Consider the following 22,757-nt stretch of genomic DNA (forward strand, 5'->3'; position numbering starts at 1 on the left):
CACGTGGTTTTGTTATATGCATTCCAGGTCAGTTATTGGCAACCTCGCTATGTAAATGCTCGCCAAGATCAGGCGTTATGTTTCAGCGCTTTGTTTTGATATTTTTCTTCGACTACTCTTGAATTTCCAAAGCTAACGCTTTGTCAAATACCGCTTTTGGCATGTAGACCGTAGGGAGGAAAACAGTACTGCTCAAGGATCACATTTAAATATTGAAAAAAACCAAACAAACAAATGGGCCACGTAGGGCTGTACAATTAATTGAATTTTAATTGTGATCATGATATCGGCCGCCATGATTAATTAAGATAAGCCTTAGTCATTAACATTTAAAAAGCCGGCTATATGTCAAATCAAGCACTTGTCATCCAACCACCAGAGGGCAATGTTATTATTTTAAGTATAAAGCCTTGAAGCTTTGTTTATAAACTTCTTGTTTTTGTTTGTTTGTTTGTTTTTTTTTTAAAGGGCAATAAATGAAAATGTTTGATCAAACATGATGAATAATCGTGATTTCAACACTGACCAAAATAATTTTGATTATTATTTCGGCCATAATCGTGCAGCTCTAGGGCCAAGTCAAGAGTTGTAAAATGAATCCCCAAAACTTGATTTGAATTATGGTCCAGCAGCATTGTCACAAAAGCAGGATTTGGACAGAAATTGTATGCAGAAAACTCCCAATGTCACCACAGCTCAGAAAATCAAACTCGGAAACTAAACTTGTGAACTAGCACAGGAAGGGGGTGTGCCTAGATCCATGGAAATGTCAAATAAAAACATACAAATAAAATAAAATGTACAAATAAACAAAGTTCTCTGCATGCACCACCAATACACCAGCGCCATCTCAAGGCAACCAAATAAACTGCATTCATATTATCAATGGCCACAACTATTAATATAAACTTAAAGGGTTAAGGTGCTTTTTTTTTTTTCTTGGAACGGATTCGGCTATTTACATGTATAAAGCACCTCTACTTAAAAACGACTAATACGAGAGCTATAACAGTTATTGTTTGATCAGGTCAGATGATGTTCAATGAAAGCATTTTGTTCAGTCCAGCGTGTAACGTTTGGCAGGCAGCTAGCATTCCCCGAGTCGCCACTGCAAATCCGTTCTTTCCCGAATAAAAATGAACGCTATTAAGGTCTTCCGCCTAACGAGACGGCTCAGCCCGCGGGCGAATGAAGTCGGCGTCTTCATTCGCCTTGCCGGCCCGCGTGCGTAATTGAGTCGATTTTCTGGCGCTCCATCACAGCGGCCATCGCGGGTCAACGGCCCGCGCGCCTTGCATCGGGAACCCGCGACGAGGGTCGCCTCGGTCCCGTAACGGCTTGTTCGGAGTCGAGGAGGCGTGCGTGGGGGGGGGGGGGGGGGGGGGGGGCGAGCGAGCGAGAGAGAGAGAGGGAGAGAGAGAGACACGAACGAGCGAGCGAGCGGGCGGGATCCTTTAATTTCCCAGCCAGCCAAGCCATCCACACAATCACCTTCTGTTAATTCTATCTGCTACATCAATTAAATTGTTTGTAGAAACTAATTGAATGTGGCTTAATCACACATCTTAATAGCTTTGCACGCTTCGATCTGGCTGTTAATTCCCGCAATAAAACGAAATGAGAGCGCTCGCTGGGTAATTAGCAAGGAGGCTTGGGAAAGAAATGAGTGCTTTATGACTTGGTAATAAAAGCCGGGAGCCGCCGGGGGGACGGCGAAAGCGGCCCTGGCTTTCTCTTTTTGGGTTTGTTTTGGCTTTCCTTCTGCTGAGCGCCATCGTTTTCAACCGCGTTTGGCCTTTAAGGATTTTCACGGAGAGACGGGCGGCGTTCGTTCTCGTGAGGAGGCAAACGTGTCGGGTGTCCCCAAACATTTGACGTCATCGCGGGGGAGGACGTCGCAGCTTATGTTCGCTACAGAGTCGCCTTGCTGAAACATTCAATTCACTATGGAAAGTTCTCATTTCGGTGAGATAGGGCCTTCAATGCATCTGTTAGTTTCAAGGCATTTGATTCATATCAAATTTGAGTTTAATGCAATAGCTCTAAATGTATTTTCAAGACAATTCAGTCAAAATATTAATTGAATTTTTTAATTCATTTTTTTTTGCGTTTCCTTACTGTAATGCCCTTACAAGTAGGAAAGGAGAGCCCCAGTAGTTGATGTCCTATTCAATTAGTATGCTACAAGTTAGTATGCTAATTTTTTACCATATAGCGTCACAACAATAACGCCTCTCCCTGAATAAAATTCATGGTATGCTTTTATACCTAAATACTAATAAACAATGACACAGACTAGATTATTTAAGCCGTTATTCGGTGCCAGCAAATTTTCTGCAATTAGTTACATAGTTAGCCGTTAGCATGACTTGTTTGCTAACTACCGTGGCATCATAGTTAGCCATTAGTATGACAAGCTCACAATTAGCCATTGCGTCATGGTTAGCCGTTAGCACGACAAGCTTTGTCATTGCCATGGCATGCTTGCTGACTAGTCGCGTCATTGATAGCCGTTAGCATTAAATGTGTGCTAACTAGCCCTTGTTTCATAATTAGCCATTAGCATGACATTCTCACACCTAGCCATTGCGTCATGGTTAGCTGTTAACACGACAAGCTTACTGACTCGCTTTGCCTCATAGGAAGCCGTTAGCATGACATGCTTGCTAACTAGCCATCTTTTCAATGTTAGCCATTAGCATGACATGTGTTCTAACTAGCCATTGTGTCATAATTAGCTTTTATCATGATTTTTCTTGAGTTCACCGCAGCTTCATCATTTGTAACGGCCCTGTCACTATTTGTCCACTGGATGAGACAAACAGCAACGGATGTTTGAATTGCTTTTCCCACCACCGTTCTTCTATGCTAGCCCCCATTGTGAGGACATGCGTCTCTCCTTCCGTAGGACTACATGCAGAACGTGCACGGGAAGGAGATCGACCTGCTACGGACGACGGTCAAAGTGCCCGGGAAGAGACCACCCAGGGCGGTGGCCACCACTGTGGGCCCCGCCGCCAGCCCCAAGACCAACGGGATGACCAAAGATCGCAGCGTCCTGCAACTGGGCATCGGCAGCGCTGGTAACATTTTCTTACCTCAAAAAAAAAGATGAATATTTCATATACATTCAACTTTATTAGTGTTGGTGTAGAGGTCAAGTGTTTTCTGAGTTTGGCATGTGACCTTTTCAGACTGAGTCATAATAGAACAACACGAAAAAAGCAAACCTTTTGTCCCCCCGCTCACCACGCGGTGATCAATAATAAGATTATTATCTATATGAATTGTATAAGTATACCTACAACGCTATGCTTTTTAAAATTAACTGAACAAAAAGCAATATAAATCAACTTTCAACAACTGTTAATTTTTGACAGTGTTTATACAGGTTACGGGTTAGTCCAAAACTGAAAAAAATATAATAAAAGTGCATCAATGTGCCTGAAATGAGCAAAAAATGATGCAAATCCTTATGTTATTATAATTACACATCACATGGCAAAAGTACTACTATTTTAGGACTGCTGTAAAGAAATATTTTGACTTGACTTCAAATTTAAACAAAAAAAATGAAAAGTAAAAATAAGTACAGGTTTTATACACATTATACACGTTGCATTTTCTCCCTGATTTTGTATATGGTAATGTATATATTTGTATGTATATGTGTTATTTAAATATTTTTTCCTTCAACCACTCCAATCACATAGACATGTTAGAATTGTTGCGTTTTGAAATTTTACATGTTTTAATCATCTGCAGGAAATTTCAGCTCCCTAGTGTTTTTCCCATTGATCAAAGGAATTCCATAATTTGTAACATAATGCCACAGGGGTAAATAAATACACTTCACAGGACTTAAAAGATTTGGATTTCTCTGGATTTCTATCCAAATGTGCTTAAAAACTTAGTTTAGTGTATAAAACAATAAATCAAAATTGAGTCTCGCACTATATGGCGCGACATACCTAGGAGGCAAAATGCCAATTCCCAAGCCAGAAATTTATGAAACAAGGGCTGGTAAATTTGATCCGTCTTATTAAAACGTCTTCAATTGAGCTCGCTTGAAGATCTCCCTTCACGATTCATCATCAAAGTGGGCGTGGCCAGAGTTTAACGAGACGCCGTCCACATGTTCCGCACACGCAAATGAAGTGTCGGCTGGCACCATGACACCTCGACGAGCAGCTTGCCACTCCGTCGTCATTTTAGCAGGAGAAAAGTTGTTCTTCATGCCGCGCGGCCTCCGCCTCTGTCCTTCGTTATGTCTCGTATGGCAGAGGTTCAACTTTTAAAAAGGAAGCTTCCCAGGAGCATGCTAAAATCGCCTTTGGACAAAGTGACCGTGTTTAAGAGTAATTAATCATAATTAGCCCCCACCCGTTGAGGGAGGCGGGTACTCCGCAGCCAATCGGCCGGGAAGTGAGAGTCCCAGCCAAAAAGCGGGGGACCCTGGGCACGGTTTGCCGAGTGGACGTCCCCCGCTTTGGCAGGCAAGGTTTTCCCGGGGTGGGGGGAGGCGAAACTGAAAGGTTCCCAACGGCAGGGAAACTGGGCGGCCTTCGTCTACATTTTGGTCAATATTGGAATCACGATTATTCATCGTGCTTGGTTAAACATTTCTATTTATTGCACTCTTTTATTTAAACGAGCAGTATATAAACAAGGCTTCGAGGTTTGATACTCACAGATAATAATAATAAACTCAAAAAAAGAAAGAAAGAAAATAATAATTAAAATCACCCAAGATGTGGCAAAAATTTGGCACACAGGGCAACACAGCTAACTTACATACTGAGTGCAAACCAAGCCTACCTAGAACTAAGCACATGATTTACTTTTAAGCAATTAGCAGGCAAAATGTCATTTTCCGTCATTTTAAACTCAATTTATTCCAATTTTTTGCCAGTTTTTCAAAATGGGTCTGAATTGACAGCAAGCACAGGTGTGAAGGTGGGAAACTCAACGCCATTTCACACTGGTAAATAATATGCTGTGTTAGGTTGAGAAAGAAGAGACATTGCCCCCTGCTGGTTAGATGACAAGTGCTTAATTTGACATGCATACGTTAGCCGGCTTTTTAGATGTTTATCGCCGAAGATCAGCTTAAATGCAAAATGAATCTGCATAGTGCAGTTTTATTCATTCACACGCATGCCAAGCCACTAGGTGGCAGTAGTTTCGCCAAATTCTGTCCAATTAGAAAGAAATTCTGTCTGGTAGAAAACAAAATGTTGAGATAAATGTCCGGTTTCTGATTGCTACACGCAAACTTCCACTTTGGTCGAAGTTTTTGAGACCTTCGGTTTTAAAAATGGGCATGTATAGTAGATAGGGTAAACGGAGATTTTTTTCCGTCAATTTGCAAGAACCTACGCCTCAGCCAGACAAAGGGTGTTAGGAATACCACGGGGTCTTTCTCCGGGCGCATGAGAGGCGCCTCTCGTGGTGATGCCATGGGGCTTTTGATTTCATTAGACAAGCCATTGATGAGGGGAACAAAGCGCTAATTTCTCATTCAGGGCCACTAAATCACAAGCCTCGCCTTTGCCTTTGCTAATTCGTGCATCCCTCGCTTCCAAAGACTGTCATCAGCGCCTCCGGGTGAGGCGAAGGAGGGGCGGGGCCAGGCGGGAAGACAAAGACCGTCCGCGGCCCCGACCTTTTCCGTCGGATCTTCCGCTGGCACCTATCTCAGTTCTAGGCGAATCTCCAGAGGGAAAATGACATTTTTTGCTTGCTCACACAATAAAGTCCAAAGTTAGGCATCTCTCGTTGAACGTACGGCTTTTCCATAGTGTGTTGCTAGCGTTAGGCGGGATTCTGTATCTTCTCATATTTCAGGAGACACCAAAAATAGCAACTTTGTTCAGTCATTAGTATTGCATCATGAAAACGAGCAAGCAGATGGTGTTCAATAAATCCGTTTTGTTTTTTAAATATAGATAATAATACAGGGGCGGTTTGGTGGAAAAGTGGTTAGCACGTCCGTCTCACAGTTCGGAGACCCGAGTTCAAATCCAGCTTGTCCGGCCTTCCTTTGTAGAGTTTGCATGTTCTCCCCAAGCCTGTGTGGGTTCTCTTCAGGCACTCCAGCTTCCTCCCACTTACCAAAATCATGCATGCTCGGTGTATTGGACACTAAATTGTCCTTAAGTGTGATTGGGTGCGTGAATGGTTGTTTGTCTCAGCGCACCCTGTGATTGGTTGGCAAGTAGTCCAAGGTGTCCGCCACCTACTGCCAGAAACCAACTGGGATAGGCAGCAGCTAGCCAGTGACCCTAGTGAGGATAAACGGCTACAAATAATGGATGGATGGATGGATGGATTATGAACACGTTATTTTTTTTTTTTTAGAAAGTTAGCGTTAGCTTGTTAGCTATGGTTAGCATGCCTTTTTGTTATTTTCCTGTTGTTGTTTTGTTCCCAAAGCCCTTTTTAAAATGAATGTTGAATAGTTGTCCTAGTATATATGTGATAAGTTTGTACAAAATTCCGCTTATGTCTCAGAAAATAACTGACATATTCCGATTCTACAAAACGTAAATTCTTTAAAAAAAGATTGACCTGTATAATGCATGGAAGTAGCTCAAAAATTGACGATTACAACTGTTGGAATGTTGCCAGTTCTGAGTGGAAAAAAACGCATTTAAAGTGTTGGCGCATTCATCTCGAAATCCCAAAATGGAAATCGAATCAAATTTTCCTCAATAACTCAAAACTAATTTTGCCGACATAAGCTTGGTTTCGCCAAAATGCGTCACACAAATAATAACTAATCCTCTTGAATCCTTAAGCATGAATTTCCACAATTTTGATCGGTATTAAAACATGATTAGTATTTTTATCCGAAAAAAACCAAAAACACATTTTAATACGGTGTCGTTTCTTATCGAAAGGGCGAAAGCTAATAAGCAAAATGGACAATAATACGCAAAGTGTGGTGTAGCCCGGCTCGATACGCGTGCTAATAGATGACCCAGTAAGGCTGGAGCGGGAGTACGCTGCGGGATGTCTGCGTGATGATGATGGCGGCGGCGGCGGCAGATGATGTGGCGGCCAGCCCCGCATTAGCATGAGCGCGTCATTATGCCAACACTTGTACATAATGGCAACAACTCCGGCGAGGGCTCGGCGAGGGCTCGGGTCTCGACACGGCTCATCAGCCGGCTGACGGCGCTGGCCGCTTAATCCATCGCTTCTACTTAGCGCCGCCGCCGCCCGCCTTCCCTCCCTCCCTCCCCCACTTTTGTCTTGATACGCAGCCATTTTCTTCTTGTCTATTTGCTCGCTTCTCCGCTTCATTTCACACATGTGCCTTGAAATGCTTAGTAATGGGCTGCATAATGACATTCACACAATGTTTATCGGGATTTTTTTTTCCCCCCCTCGTCTGACACTCTTGGATAATTAGGCCACCTGTTATGTTGTGGGTCAAATTCACCTGTGAAAATATGCTTAAAAAATAAGATGTTTTCTTGGTCACAAACATTTTTAAAACCCTAGTGCTGTATTTTAGCCAATCCTCTGATCTTTACATCACTGGTATTTCACATCAAAGGGAAAGCATTGAAAGAAATCAGTAGGGAGCTGAAATTTCACCCAAATTGTGACAAAATGTCAAATTTCTACATGGTACAACCATTTAGTTATCACACTACCAGAGTTTTGCTATCCCTTGTGCACTTCACTTAAAAGGCAAAGTATTGACAGAAGGCACTAGGGAGCTGAAATTTCACCTAAATGTCGACAACATGTCAAATGAATCCAATCTTCCTAAACCCTTCCTATTTTCTTGTGTTGATATCCATAAGTTGTATAGTTGTTGCATGTTCATCGCAACTCTTTGAGTTCATTTTGCCATAGATACCCAAATTTACGCAGCATTCGTGTTTCACCAAGTTTATGAATATATGTATATACCAAAATACCGCAATTGATAAACGAGTCAAATGATATACCATTTTGTGTTCTCTAATCGGCTACATACCTTGCCACTCTTAACTGAATCATCAAAAGTTTTACATGATTTTCTCTGTTTTAGTCATTTTGCTGTGTGTTAACAAGGATGGACTCGGACGGTGGGTCAGTCCGCTCGCTTCTTATCTTGAAAATAATGCACTAATAATCTCAGTAGCTGCGGACGCTCCCCTCTAGCTACAACTCTTACGATAATTATTGCAACGTTCATTTTTGCCTTCATTTTTGGGGGAAAAATGTGTCACATTTGGAGAATTACGGTAGTTATCACCCTTTGATCTTTTCGCGTTTACATTTTACTGCCACGATGCCGGCGGCCCTCGTAAAGTCGGGGTGTTTCTCGACGTCGGAGGTGCTCGCTCCCGGCTGGAGCCGTTAGCTCTTTTGAGTGCCGCAAGCTGATTATTATTTCTCCACTGTAATTACATTATCATCCCCTTTATGCAGGAGTGGTCTGTGGGGACTAATGGGTGCAGCCATGTATAATTCATTCATCATTAGCATCCAATTTGACAATTAGATCTGATTGTGGAATTTTAAATAGCAAGCGAAGCTCTTTTGTGGTTATCTGTTTTTCCTTTGCAACAGTCAAACTTTCTTTAAAGTGACAATACATGGTCATTTTAACTACCCATTAAAGAAAGTCAGCTGTGATGAGATCGCGTCATTATATTGTTGCTTTGGTTACATTAGAATATCACAGAGGTCCGTAATAAATAGTGGACCGGTCAGGACAACTTTTGTTGTATTTTGCCTTTGGACAAACACAAAAAAAAAACAACTTCAAACTATATTGGATTGCTTCCGGTCTGTAATATGGGATACTTTGCATATTGTAGCATAGAAGAAGACAGTTTTAGCGTTTGCTCTGTGCTTGGAACGAAATAAGCCTACATATTGCCCCTTACGTAATTTTTTTCATAGCAAAAACTGGACAGAATATGCTTTAGAAAAAAAATCCCATTGCAGTATTTAGTCCAATCCTTAGATCCTTACATCAAAAACATTTCACATCGGAGGATAATCATTGAAAGAAGAGACTAGGGAGCTGAATTTTCACATGAAAACACAGGAAAACTTCTGCAAAAAAAATATACACAATGAACCCCCTCCATACGGCATTAATCCGTTCCGGAGTTGGGATCGTAAGGCGAAATCGTCGTACGGCGGGCAATAGAAACGTTTGGTAAATAGCTAACGTGTGCAAAACCCCAGGTAAAAACTCACATACACTATTTGGATTTTGTAATTGTTGTTGATGACGTAAGGTGGGAAAAATGCTGTAACAAGGGGATGAAAAAACTTTGTGTTCCACTTCGTAACTTGAAAGGAACGGAAGCTAGGGACGTCGTAACCCGGGGGTCCACTGTATAACAATTTTTTTTTTTACCATTTCCTGTATGAGTACTCTCAAGTCATCATCGATACCAAGTATCAATATCACTTGTACTTTTAACACACCCGAAATGACCTGATTTTAAAGTAAAACCTCATTGTTTCAATGTAACATTTTCTAAAAAGTATGACCGAATTCATGGAAATTTCCTTTTCAAAATTTGCCATATCTTGTTTGCGACGGTAAAACATCTCAAAGAGAGTGGCCCAAACTAACTGCTGTGGCGAGTACCGCTACCTCAAAAGAAGGCCAAGCCCCATAGCGCTATTTGGCGTCAGTACTCGCCCACCCCTAGAACAAACAATATTTCGATATTTCTCGCTCGTTGCTTATCGTATACTACGTAGCGTGCTGCCAAAGAAAGTTTCGCTCTTTTTCTTGGCGCTTACACTCCTCCTCCTCCTTTTCCCGGTTCTCCTCTCCCGCTCTGATTTGCGCATGCAAATTTTCCTCTTGGCGTGATTCTGCAGCTCCGGCTCGTGCTGCGATCTGCCATGGTGCTCCCTCCCCCTCTGGGAGCCCAAGATTAATATTCTTGGGCCCAACAAGATAATTACCGATACTAATTAGACATGATTATGTGAATTTGATACACTTATTACTCTGGATAATGAGTAGGACATATTATCCTAACAAGCGCCCGTGCCGCTTAGTTTACTGAGCCACCCACACGCAACACGCGCGCTATACGTGTTGTCATCTCGATCGCAACCTAATGTGTCATCATGAACTAAAACAAAAAAAAAGGGGAATTATTTACCAACTGAAGTGGACTATTTGTCACGCGTTTTCACAAAACAAGGCTTATGTCACTGAGATTAGTTATTGACGGAAAACGAATTTTCAACAAAGATTTGGGGGATTTTTACAAAAGCAACCTTTTTACCGGCTTGAATTTCATTGCCCAGCAGGCAAAGGTTTAAAATTGTTATCGAAGTGTGTGAAAATGAGGGATCAATAGACGATGCGTTTTCTCAAAATTACAGATTTCAACTTCCAAATCAAAATAACTGTCATTTTAAAGTGGATGTATAAATGGGTCAATTTTTGTTTTCGCCCACCTAAGCCAGATTTTGTGTGCAGCAGCCATTAATTCCAATCTAATTTCATGTATTTTAGGGCTCAAAATGTTTTATCTTAATTCCGGGAAGCCCCGTTTTGAGTACACAAAAACAAAGTTTCGCATCGTAATATTCAATTTGTTCAATATTTCTTTCTTTGTTCCTTCTTTCGCTCCTTGTAAAATTTGCAAATTTTACCAAGTGGCCCCCTTCTATCGGCCCGTAAAAAAAGCCGCTTCTATCCACATCTTAGTTTGGTCGCGCGCCTTGAGATATTTTCAACTCCTTTTCGATCACGTGCCTTGGTCTCCAAAAACGGCGGGCGCGGCGGCCGTTTTAAGAGAGCGGGAGGAGCGAGGGTTCATCAGCGCTTGCGACTTGAATCCTTTTGATGACCATTAATGAGCGGCAGAGAGGTGTGAGTCGATGATGATTGTGAATGCGAGCCGGGGAAGGCGCAGCGCCCCGCGTGCGAGCCATGAATTAGTCAAGAGGCAGCAGCGGCTGGCCTGATTGGAGCTTAGGAGGAGCGCGCCGAGAGATGGATGTGGCAGTCGGAGGGATGAGGCCGCGCCATTAGCCTTCCCGGTGTATCTTGTTAATTAAGGCCTAATTAGAGGAGCTTTGTGCGCTCCCGCAGCCAAACTTTTGACTGGTTAGCGCTCTAACCGGCGACGTTGTGCTCTTTGTGTGGTCCGCAGGCGCCAACAGCGGCTCGTCCCTGCAGGCGGGCGCCGGCAAGGACGGGATGCACCAGCGTTCCTTCTCAGTTTCCAGCGCCGACCAGTGGAACGAGGCCATCAACTCCAGCGCCGCCCGTAAGCGAATGCCGCCGCTTAAGATGAAAGCACATAAAGCAGTGCTAGGTGTTGTGTGTGTGTGTGTGTGTGTATCTGATATCTATATATTGAATCAGCTGTAGACGCCGTTGAATGGACTCGGACGTTGGTTGAGTCTGCTTGCTTCTTTTATTGAAAATAATGACAGAACAACCTCAGTTTACACAAGCTGCTGTTAGCCGATTTGAGCCACGCGGCTTATAGCACAGCGCGGTTTATCGTGACAATTTTTTTTGGGGTGCTTCTGCTTTTATAGCGGTGCGATTTATCATCCAAAATTTAAGGTTTTTTACCGTTCAATTACAAACATTAAGATACTTTCGAAACGTGTAAACGTAAATACATTTTAATAAAGACCAAAACGTGAGATTATGTTTCCATCAAGTTAGCTCGTGACCAGCAGTAAACCATTTCAAAAAGTTCGCTCTCGTAAAATGTTAATAGCTGTCGTATTGGAGCTTCCATTGACACGGCAAACCACCAATGTGAAAAGAGTTGACTTGAGGAAATAGGGGCTAGTGCTTGTCGTTCACAAAATGGCGTGTTAATGAGAACGGAGGCCACTTAGGGCTCATTTAGCTGATGAGCTGACGGAGGCCGCCGTGTTCCACGTGACCTTTGGAGGAACGCGCGCAACTCAGGTTAAATTCCCGCCACCTTCGCCGGAGCGCCGCCCTCCTCAAATAATGTATTCAGCATGCGCGTCTTTGCCTTCAATCATAGACACCCCCTCCGCACCCCCTTCTCTTGCGAGGAGGAAAATGAATGTTTTTCGGGGGTACCATTCATCACCAGTTATTTCCCTCTCTTTGTGCTTGGCAGTAAAAAAGCACTTAAATGCACATCAACAGAATAACAGTCATTTCCATGCATGTTTGCACTCTGGTAGTTCTCATTAGATTGGCGGCGGCGACCCCCCCCCCCTCCCCCCCCTCCCCTTCCACCGCAGGGCTGTGGCAGTTTAAAGAGCGCACTTTACGAGCGCGGCGGGAGGCCGGCGTGAGGCCCCCGTCCGTCCTTTGAGGGTGCGTTGCCCTCGCTTCCCCCCTCGGACAGAGCGGCCTTCGGCGGCACGCCTAACAGCTCCAATACACGCGCCAACGGCCGCATTTCGCACCTTCCTCGCGGAGCTCGGGATCACCAAATGGTCAATCAATTCCCACTTAAGTACATTTCGGAGTTTAAACCGCAACTTTTTTCTCATGATTTGAGCCCTGCGACTTATGCAGTTTTTTTTTTTTTTTTTTTTTTTACAAGCCACCAGGGGGCAATCCACCTGAATGCATGTGAATCTGTTCAAGCTGTCAATTTATTGAGCAATTCTTAAAGGGATAGTGTGTTAGATTTAGAGCGTTTTTCATTACGGACAGCAGGAGGTGCTGCGGGTGCTGCATTTACCATTGTCCGTAGCTATAACAAACATGGCCGCCTCCAGAGAAGTGCCACCCCAAATGTAATATCATTTAATGATAACTAGACCTAGGATTATATTTCCCTTTAAATAGAACTCAAAAGATATGGAAAAACTGGCTTTTCACCCCTTGTTTAAAATAATGGTTTCTGAGGAAATTTATTGTCCACAGACAATTGTCTGAAAAATTGCACTTTTTATTCAATTTCATCTTGTTTTCACGCATGCACACGTCTGCCAATCACGTACTGGTGTCAGACATTTTAATATAGAATATTGAATATTTAATTTGAAAGGTTTTTGTTTTTTTTTTTTTGGGGGGGGGGGGGGCAATTTATCATTGACCTCGACATTTAATACATTTTCACCAGGATAAATTCTTCCGAAACTATGTGAGTTTTGAGGCCCCCGAAAGCCAATATTTGGAGCAAGCGGTGGTTAGATGGTGCAGCCGTCGCAAATATTGCGTCCGGTGATCATAGACGCTCTCGGCGAGCGTGATTGAAAAGTCTTGGCAGTCTTCCATCATAAGGCGCCCCGTTCAACAATCAGCGCCTGTTGCGCACTCAAATGAAGGCCCGTCTCTCCATTATCCTTGGCGAAGGTTGCGGCTTAACGCCAAAAGTCACGACAACGTCGGGATGCAAAAAAAAAAAAAAAAAAACCTCAGATTGATGATGAATACGTCTAAGCGTTTCCATCTTATTTAGAGAATGTGCTCATTTGGAAAGCTATTGTGTGGCGCCACTTGAATATTGAGCGCCCCTTTTTTGATTAAATCCAGGCCCAATTTTTTTTTTTCTTAACGCTAGCGCTCATAAGGGCAGCCATTCTTAATGCGCATTATGGTCTCGCTCGAATCCGTGCACCGCGTTTGACGCTCTGCCACTTGGATTCAAGTATGACAACCACGGCTGATGACCGCCCTCGTTGGGGAACTACCTCAACGTATTCCGAGCTTCATCAGCTCCTAGTGTCACTTTATTATTTTTTTTTTGAAATGGGAATTTAAAATAAATATTCTCTGATGACTCTTGCTTTTTATAACAACTGTGTAATCAAAACAGCTTTTCACTCGTTTTTTTTCGGGTATGATTTTATCAAGTCTTTGAAACACTGATTCTGACTTTTAAAAGTCAGAAAAAAAGCTATTGAGGGTCTAAAAAGGATGGCAATAAAGTAATCAAGTCCTAATGTAATGGATTACTTTAGGTTACTGAAATAATTATTACTTCAGTGAGCTCAACTAATTATTTTTGTACTTAAAGTAACTAATTAGCACCTCACAATGGATTATTTGATTACCCATTTAGCTAATGTAACTGATTACTTTAGTACTTAATTACCTAAAGTATTGATTATTTCCGGTTATTCTTCGTTTTTGTGTGTAATGTCATTGAGAACAAATGATCTCGCCATTATTAGTTACATATCGAATTTATTTGTTGCTGGAGTGTGTAAGCAGTATTTTGTCCAAAACTGTAATTTTTACATCAAAGGGAAAACATTGAGAGAAAACATTAAGGAGCTGAAATTTCACCCAAGTTCAACACAGCATAACCACTTAGTTGTCACAGTACCAGTAGTGTGTCATTGCTTTTTCTGAAATACTGCGAGAAAGATGTGTAAGAAAATGACCCAAAAACGGTCAAAATAACACACAAGGGTTTAAGTGATTGCCTCGCTGATTTAACGGCGGAAAAGCATTATTTAGCATTTCCGTTTGACAGTTTCTCTAAATAGTAAAAAGTAATATTCTCTTTAAAGAAAAAAAAACTGGTGCAATGTTACAGAATCACAAACTTTCTTTTAAAGAATTTGAATTGGATTAGGCCTGTAGACATGAAATCAGTAAATTGACACTCACATTAGATCAGTGCTTCTCAAATAGTGGGGCGGGCCCAACTGGGGGGGGGGGGGGTGGTGAGGTGATGCCAGGGGGGGCGTGGATAATCCCAGGAAAAAAACTTTGTTTTTGTCGTGTGGAATGTAATTGTAATAAAGTAATAATTTTCATCATTTTCTTTTAGTTTCAGGCACTTTGGTGCACTTGCTTTTTTTCCGTTTAAGACTAAGCTGTAACCCGTATAAACGCGATAAAAATAATTAACAGTTGTTGAAAGATGACTTATATTGCGTTTTTCTGTTGTTAATGTTAAAAAGGATACATGTGTAGATATACTTAAACAATTTTCATCAATAATAATCTGATTTATAGTCAATGCATTGACTGGGGGGGGCGCAAAAAGTTTTCTGTTTTCTAGGGGGGGCCTGACAAAATATAGTTGAGAAACACTGCATTAGAGCAATTACAAAGAGGAATTAGCTCAAATGTACAAAACTATTTTTTGGAATCCCACTTGTTATAACGTGACTTTTCCCCGCTACAAAAAGAACGCTTGTCTAATCTCGCTTTACAGATGACTAATGGACCTGAGGCCGCATTGGAGGATCGACTAGAAAAATAAGCGCAAAATCAACCTCCCCCACCCCTCGGAGGGGAAAAAAACAAAATCTAAAATATGAAGGTTAATTTTGATGAGCGCAGTCGCACCTATGGCAAGGAAAAGTGTGAAGTTGCAAAAGCGAGGCGCGCGCTTTTTTGTCGGGGCGCCCGCCGCAGTGCGTCGCCTCCCGATGCGAAGGTGATGGCATGTCGGAGGGCTCTGATTTCAACGGCGGCCCGTAATGAAGTTTGACATTTAGTTTGGAGAGAGCGGCGGAGCGCGATCAGGCCTTGATTAGCACGCTCTAATTGAGGATAATAAGGGGGAGGCGGTGATTGTTTCTAATTTTTGCCATTAATTGCAGCCGTTTGATTGAGGACAGGCAGGGCTGCCGTGTCAAGGGGGCCCGGCGGAACCGCAGCCTTCCTGCCACGCGGCCTCTTGAATAACAATCAATTTAAATGCCGCTTGCCGTTGTTGCTCACCGGTGGGTGCAACCTGATTTGAAAAAGCTTCGCCAAATTATTTACGTTTTGGAAATGTAACTGATCACGCAGCATATGGGGGAAAATGGCTTGGTGTACAAACATCCATCGAATATTTCGACTTTTCTTCCCTGAGTGCTTCTCAACCTTTAGCAGTTTCTCAACCCCTTAAGCATTGCAAAGCATTTTTGTGGATAAAAACGAAAACTTAAAACATGCCATCAGTGTTTGATTTATTCAACTTTAGACCCTGTCAGACTTCATTTGTATCGGTCCACAAAAAAAAAAAAAATCAACCTAAAGTGTCCTCCTTTGGATGATAGAAGAAATGTTATCAAAAAGAAATAACTTAGTTATTAATAAATATGTTTTAATATATTAATATAAATATTTTTTCCTTAAGTATTTTTCCTTAAAAAATAATCAATATAGAGTGTCAAACCTGTTAAAAAAAAATTAGAAATAAATATTTTTCCTAAAAATAATTAAAATAAAGTGTTAAAGCAGCTCTAAAAAAAAAAATTAAATAAATATTTGTCAACAGAAAAATATAAAATATAAAAATATAAAATAAAATACAATTTATAATAAAAATATAACATAAAACGTCCTATTTTGGGTTACAGTAAACATCTGTTCAGCAAAATAAATCATTGACTTAATTAACAAATATATGTCCACAAAAAAAAAAAAACAATCAATATAAAGTGTCAAACCTGTTACAAATAAATGTTTGTCCACAGAAAAATATTCAACTTAGTGTCCTCTTTTGGGATCATAGCAGAGATGTGTTTGCAAAAATAAATCATTAACTTGACAGGTAACGTGAAGCAAAATGTATTGCATCCAAAACCAAAGGCATGACGTCACTGAAAGACCTGGATGTCCTCTATTAAGATCACGAGAACTTAGCTGGAAGCTCCAATGAGTCCAAAGACCAAAAACAAGTCCCACAAACGAGGACACAAACGTGTAAGCTGACGCTCAGAGGACACGGAATCATCATGGAAACTTTTGCTGTTTCATCTTGAATTTATTGACAGCCGGGAAGCTACGCTGTTTTGTGATAGGTTACTCTTGCGGAGGTGTGACTGAGCAAAAGCGCGATGGTTGATTGGGCCGGATCATATGCTCCCGTGGGCCACCTATGAACCCGGGCCGTAATTTGCCCACCTTGAAGACTCTGCTGTCCGAAATCAAGTCAAATCATTTCGAGGTATATTTTCAGACAGTCACGAAGCTGTACTGTACTGTGATTGGTCACTCTTGCAGGGGCGCGACTCAGCAAAAATCGCACGCTTGTTGGGCCACATTACAATCTTCCAAGGTCCACATAAGGCCCCGGGCCATAGGTTGCACACCCTTTTTCCTCGGTTTCCGACCGAGAGGCATATCTCCATCTCGCTTTCAGGTGGAGGATGAGCAGACCCGGAGGTCATTTTCCACAACATTAGGGGCAGAAATTGATAATTAGAGGTGCGGATGCTTCTGTGAGAGCGCCACCCCCCCCGGAGGCGCGGGCCTCCCCTTTAACCCCAAGCGACATTAAACAAATGCTGGCTGTCACGTGGGAGGCGGCTGGCAGCCCCGCCATACGGCGCCGAGCTGCCAGCGCAGACGTTAGCGTGCAGAGAGAGGATGTTGGCGAGGGGAGGGGGGGGTTGGGGGACACCCCCGTGCCCCCAGCTGTCTGAGCCGGCTAATGACTGCTCTCAGGGGGGCTGTTGTAGGCGAGCAGGGAAATTGAAACAGACGCCTGGACCAGGATGCGCTTGCTACATGCCGTTTAAGACCACACCGCTGGCGCGGCGAGCTTTATTCATCTGATGCAACGGCCCCGTCTTTTCGTGGCTTCCCGGGCTCAAACGTGGCGATGACATTTAGAGATTTGGCAACCAAAGGCGGTACATTAGAATAGTAGGCCAATACTCACCCTGTGTCGTTGGGCTTATGAAAATCTGCTGCTTGCGCAACTAAGCCACCTTGTGGTGAATGGTTTTATTACCACTTAAAAGAATACTGTGGAACTGTGCATATCATTGACAGTCATTACGAGGGTTTTCTTTTTGTCAATTAACAAAATTTAAAAATGCTACCAAATCTATAATATCCACAAACACTCCCCCAAATAATTAAAACCCCAAAATAAACATTCAAATAAAATATGGCCATAAGCAGAAGTCCTGTCGTAGAGGAAATGTACATAACTCCTCCCGTTTTTGTCATTTTGATTAATTTTGTTCATCATTTTTGAATAATTGCCACATATCAAGGTTTGTATAGAGTTGCAACAAAAAGTAGATCAGCAATCAAACCTTTGCTCTGTTCTTTTGTCTTTAATGCTTGCGATGCTAATAGTACCGTATTTTCCGCACTATAAGGCGCACCCTCAATTAATGACATTTTCAAACTTTTTTTTCAAATATAGGGCGCACCGGGTTATAAGGCGCACCTGTTATTAATGACATATTTTTAAACTTTTTCAATCACAATATAGTAATGCTCAAAGTAATAACAATAATAACTCAAATAATAACTCTAAACTCTCAATGGCATAATAACTCAATGTCAATATGAGCAACTTTGTTCAACTGTAAACACGCAAAAGAAACAGGTAAAGCTTACTTTATCACTTCATTCCCCATCTACCAATCCCAATCTCAATATTGATCCATATATAAGGCGCACCTGATTATAAGGCGCACCATCAGCTTTTTAAAAAAATTAAGGCTTTTAGGTGCGCCCTACAGTGGGGAAAATACGGTAAATCATTGATTATTTTTTGAACATATAAGCAAATTGCAAAATTTAGGAACAAAAGAAAAAGAAAGTAAAAGAAATACTCAGTGGATATTGCAGTTTACATGTTCGCAAGGAGGTAAGAATTAATATAGATTTTATTTAACAACCAGAAGGCAGCATGACCCATTCAACTATTAGTGCCATAAAGATTGAGTATATACTGTAGCTGTGGAGCCTTATTTTGCTGGAAGCGGAAAAAGGTCCGTTTATCACAAAAATATACTATCCCATTGTCCCAAGTTTTTTTTTTTAATCTGATCAATCGAGAATTTCAAAAATGTTTTTTTGTCCAGCCACCTCACAACTAGCTCGCGTGCAGAAATTGTAGCCAAACGAACGTCCCTCAAATGGGATTTTCCCACTTTTGTCTGCAAGACTTTTGGTTACTTCCAAACTGCGCCTCTCAGCAGCGGCGGCGGCGGTAACCGCATGATCACGACGCTGCCATCGGCAGCTCCAATCCCCCGCTGAGCCCATGGCGCTCCTCCAATACAGCGCCATCTCCCTCAAGGTAATGAGCGAATTAGGCCTAATGATGTACACGGGCTAACGGCGACGCGCTGCACATTACGGCACGCGCAAGCGCAAGAGCAATAATCCGGCAGCCTTCTTGTCCCGCCGCACCGAGCGGGCCCCCGGGGGCCGGGGCGCCGCTCGGGGAAACCAATGGAGTTTGCCACACTACAATGAGCTTTTGATGGGAGACAATAGAGGAGGCTGCCAGCGCCGCATGGGTGCTGGTAAGGGGAGAGCAATATGGGGCCCATCTACCCACTGGCCGACCCTCCCTTCCCGCCCCCCCTTCCCGCCCCCCCTCCCCGCCAGATTCCTAATGGCATCCGGAGGGGGAAGAAGAAGGTAAAGCGATGTCAAATGTCAGCAAAGGAGACGGATGGCGAGCTGACAAGGCCCTCCCGTGGTGCCATCGCTCTCTCCCTTTGCCCGACGGTAGCGCAGGTTAATATCACATTTATAAAATCACTTACAAGAAACAAAGCTGCCTCTTTGCACCCCCCCGTCATCACTCCCAGACGGTCATACGGTTCGCCCCCGGGCCGACCGAGGACGCTGTCCATTTGTCCGCGGATGGCCGTCGCGCGCCCCGCCGAAAGCGACGACGCCCTTTCCTGTCTTGTCTTGACACACCATTCTCATGCGTAGGAGGCAAACACCTTCCAATAATTGAGCAATTTAGGAAGCAAACAAGTGACTCCACATTGTCTCAGCTTTATTGACTCTTGGAAGTCCTGAATTGTTTCCTTGGCAACAAATGATGAAGTCAGTCAACCTTGAGGGGTACAAGGCCTTATCGCTAGGGAGGTGCTTTTTGTTGCAATGCTTTTACTAGCCCTGGAAAAGCTACAAACATTTATAGCAAAGTCCGGCAAACACCCCCAAGAGGGTAATGAGGCCTTTTTTCCACTGGACGTTACCTACGAGGCTCTGCTCGCTTTGTCCATAGTCCACCTGGGTTATGTGCTAGCAATTTTGACAATTATTTACAGTGCAACACAGTGCTCACAATAACCTTGGCTAGCAAATGTTTCTCAAGCAATTGTTAGCAGCCTGTATATATATATATATATATATATATATATATAGTATATATATATATATATATATATATATATATATATAATTGTTTTTTTTAATGTATGTATGTGTGTGTGTAAAATACAGTCATCAGATTATATTTACTTCTGTCTTTTCTGATATCAAACTCAAAATGTTTTCCCCTGTTGTGATCTCGTAACGAAGTAACATTTACCCCCACAGCCGACGGAACGAGCGACCCGGCCAATTGCAGCGCGGGCAGCGCCACCAGTCCCAAGCTGGATCCTCCTCCCTCACCGCACGCCAACCGCAAGAAACACAGACGGAAAAAGAGCACGGGCATCACCAAGCCTGATGGCTTGTCTGCCGGAAATGAAGGTAGGAAAGATGGGAGGCGCCCGAGGCGAATCTTGATGACTCACTGGACTTGCGTCCATTTAGTGTGGCCCTTGGCACCTGCTTTCAGAAGTGGCAATAATGGCTCAAAAATATCAATATTCGACCCAACTTTCTGGGTTTTTTTGTACAAAACAACCCAGAAAAGTTAAACCAGACCGAATGATAAGGTGGTTCTTTTTTGTCCCATAATTGGCTTATTTCTGAGTGTGACATCCCGCCACGTCCAGAAGCCGCCGCCCATCTCGGCGGGGGGTTGTCAGCCCTACTCTTCAGCCAATTCATAATGATCCCGCCGCACAAATGATGAATAGAGCGCTCTAATTGGACGGTTGGGGAAACAATCCGCCGCATCTCAGCAGCCATAAAAGTGATGTCAGACGCGCGGCGCGATCAATCAACAAGATGGATACGCTGGAAAAAGCACAACAATGGCGTTGACGCCTCCTAAATGATGCTTAGCATTTGTAATCATTAGACATGAAAAAAAAAAATCCCGGCCTCTTGACAGCTGCTCTTTAAGGTTTCAATGACTCTGTTGACCGCAGAGGCCAGCGTCGTCATTGGCACTAAGTCATTCGCTGCTTTGATAGGTCAGCCGCAACAATGGCCCTTTTCACGCACGCACACAAAAAAAGTCTTCAGCAAAAAGTAGCAGCTGGAAACACTTTCACACAGCAACACTGCATACTTATTGGAGGGTGGAAGAAATGATCTTCAGGTGTCAGTCCCAGCTTTCCTTATTAGCCTTACACAGGAAAGATTCTGCATTCAAATAAAATGCAGCCTCGTTTCAGTGTCATATATTCAGAGCAACTGTCACGGAAATACAGCGCGTGTTACGAGATTAATTCATTCTGCGGTTGGGCTCGTAAGGCGAATTCACAGGATGGCGGGCAATCTAAAGCTATGTTAAATAGCTAATGTGATTAGAACCCCAGGAAAAAACATCAAAATTGTACATAAATATTAAAAATTGGTAGCAAAATATTATAGGAAGTGCTACATTTATATATAATATACATGTATACAATCAGAAAACATCAGAAACAAAAAATATAGAAAGGGTTTATTTACCTTTGATTGGCGCTTGTTATGCAACATATTCCCTGGTCAGGGTACCCTAGGCTAGGCTAGCTTCATATTTTTTGATTATCTCCAGCTTCGTTTACATATATATCATCTTCTTCTCTCTTTAAAATCACTAGCAATCTTGGGACCTATGGCTAACCCATTCAACTTTGAATTAAGCAATAAAATGCACTAAAAATATGGTTTTGTAACCACTCACGACAGAAAATAGCTTTACCATTCCGCCATTTTGAAACGAGCAAGGCCGGCCAATAGCAGACCAGCATCTCCGTGAGGAAACGCAGACCAATTGCAGACCAGCATTGTTGTGACGCGTTGCATGGAGGCATTGACGGCAACAGAAAATAAGTGCAATTACCTAAAAACGCCTGCAGATGAAGACAAAACAACACAAATACAGCCAACCCCTTAGGGTCATGACAGTTGTTTTTGTCGCAAAGCAGCGAAAATTCCTTAAAGAGGGGACAAAACAACTCCATATTCCACATCGCAACATGAAAAAAAAAGTAAGCCAGGGACGCTGTAACCCGGGAGTCCACTGTAGCCATGAAAATTCTGCCTTTTACAGGTCTTGGTAAAAGGACTTACAATCAGAAAGCTCGAGTATTGTCCAAACATGTCATTGTATTCTGTGCTAGCTAACGTCTTAAGCTAGCTAACTAAGAAGCAATTGGAATTAAGCAAATGGAATAGTGCTGTCAACAGGCATCATTCATGTATATCTGTTGTAAAAGAAAAAAGAGGCGCACAAAAAGCGGAGGGAGAGATTTTTGTTTGCTAATAATCGTCGTAGCAATAATGGAAAGATACAAAGCTAAGTCATTTTTAACCCACGTGTGAAAGTAGCACGTCTCAACTAAGGTAATTATAGCGTTGTCAATTTCATGGAGGGGCTCATTTATCTTATAAGTATGTTATACTTTCACATTTTAAAACAGACCCCAGTAGAGCTGCGAGGTATTGCCCAGAAATAAAAGCTGTTTTTTTTTTTCGTCATTCAGGAAAGTAACCATTTTATTTCAATCTAACCAAAATATTGATTGCAACAAACATTGATTGAAAGATTTTATTTATTTAATAATAATCCTGTGCAAAATGGGCATACAATAGTGTGCACTGATTTTAAATGAATTTTAAAGTAAACTTCACATTCAAAACTTGCGCATAAATGACCCACTGAAGTATTTAATAACTGTTGTAAAACTGCCATCCAGCATTCTGTGCACAAGCTCCGTTTCACCATTTAGCTAGTTTTCAAATGTCCCATTTTTGTAATGTTGGATGAATTACC

General features: G+C 42.4%; 1 protein-coding gene across 1 annotated transcript in view; it reads left to right on the forward strand.

Annotated features, from left to right (window-relative positions):
* Nucleotides 1-22,757, forward strand: part of agap3 (ArfGAP with GTPase domain, ankyrin repeat and PH domain 3) — a 79,400-nt gene that overhangs the window by 34,257 nt on the left and 22,386 nt on the right. Inside the window, exons 11-13 of the mRNA XM_088428736.1 lie at nt 2,909-3,083; nt 11,142-11,258; nt 20,201-20,356. Coding sequence (XP_088284862.1) covers nt 2,909-3,083; nt 11,142-11,258; nt 20,201-20,356 — 448 coding nt within the window. The remainder of the gene's footprint in view (nt 1-2,908; nt 3,084-11,141; nt 11,259-20,200; nt 20,357-22,757) is intronic.

This window comes from Hippichthys cyanospilos, chromosome 12 (genome assembly GCF_059441005.1).
Source record: "Hippichthys cyanospilos isolate Australia breed blue-spotted pipefish chromosome 12, RoL_Hcya_1.0, whole genome shotgun sequence".
Lineage (NCBI taxonomy): Eukaryota > Metazoa > Chordata > Actinopteri > Syngnathiformes > Syngnathidae > Hippichthys > Hippichthys cyanospilos.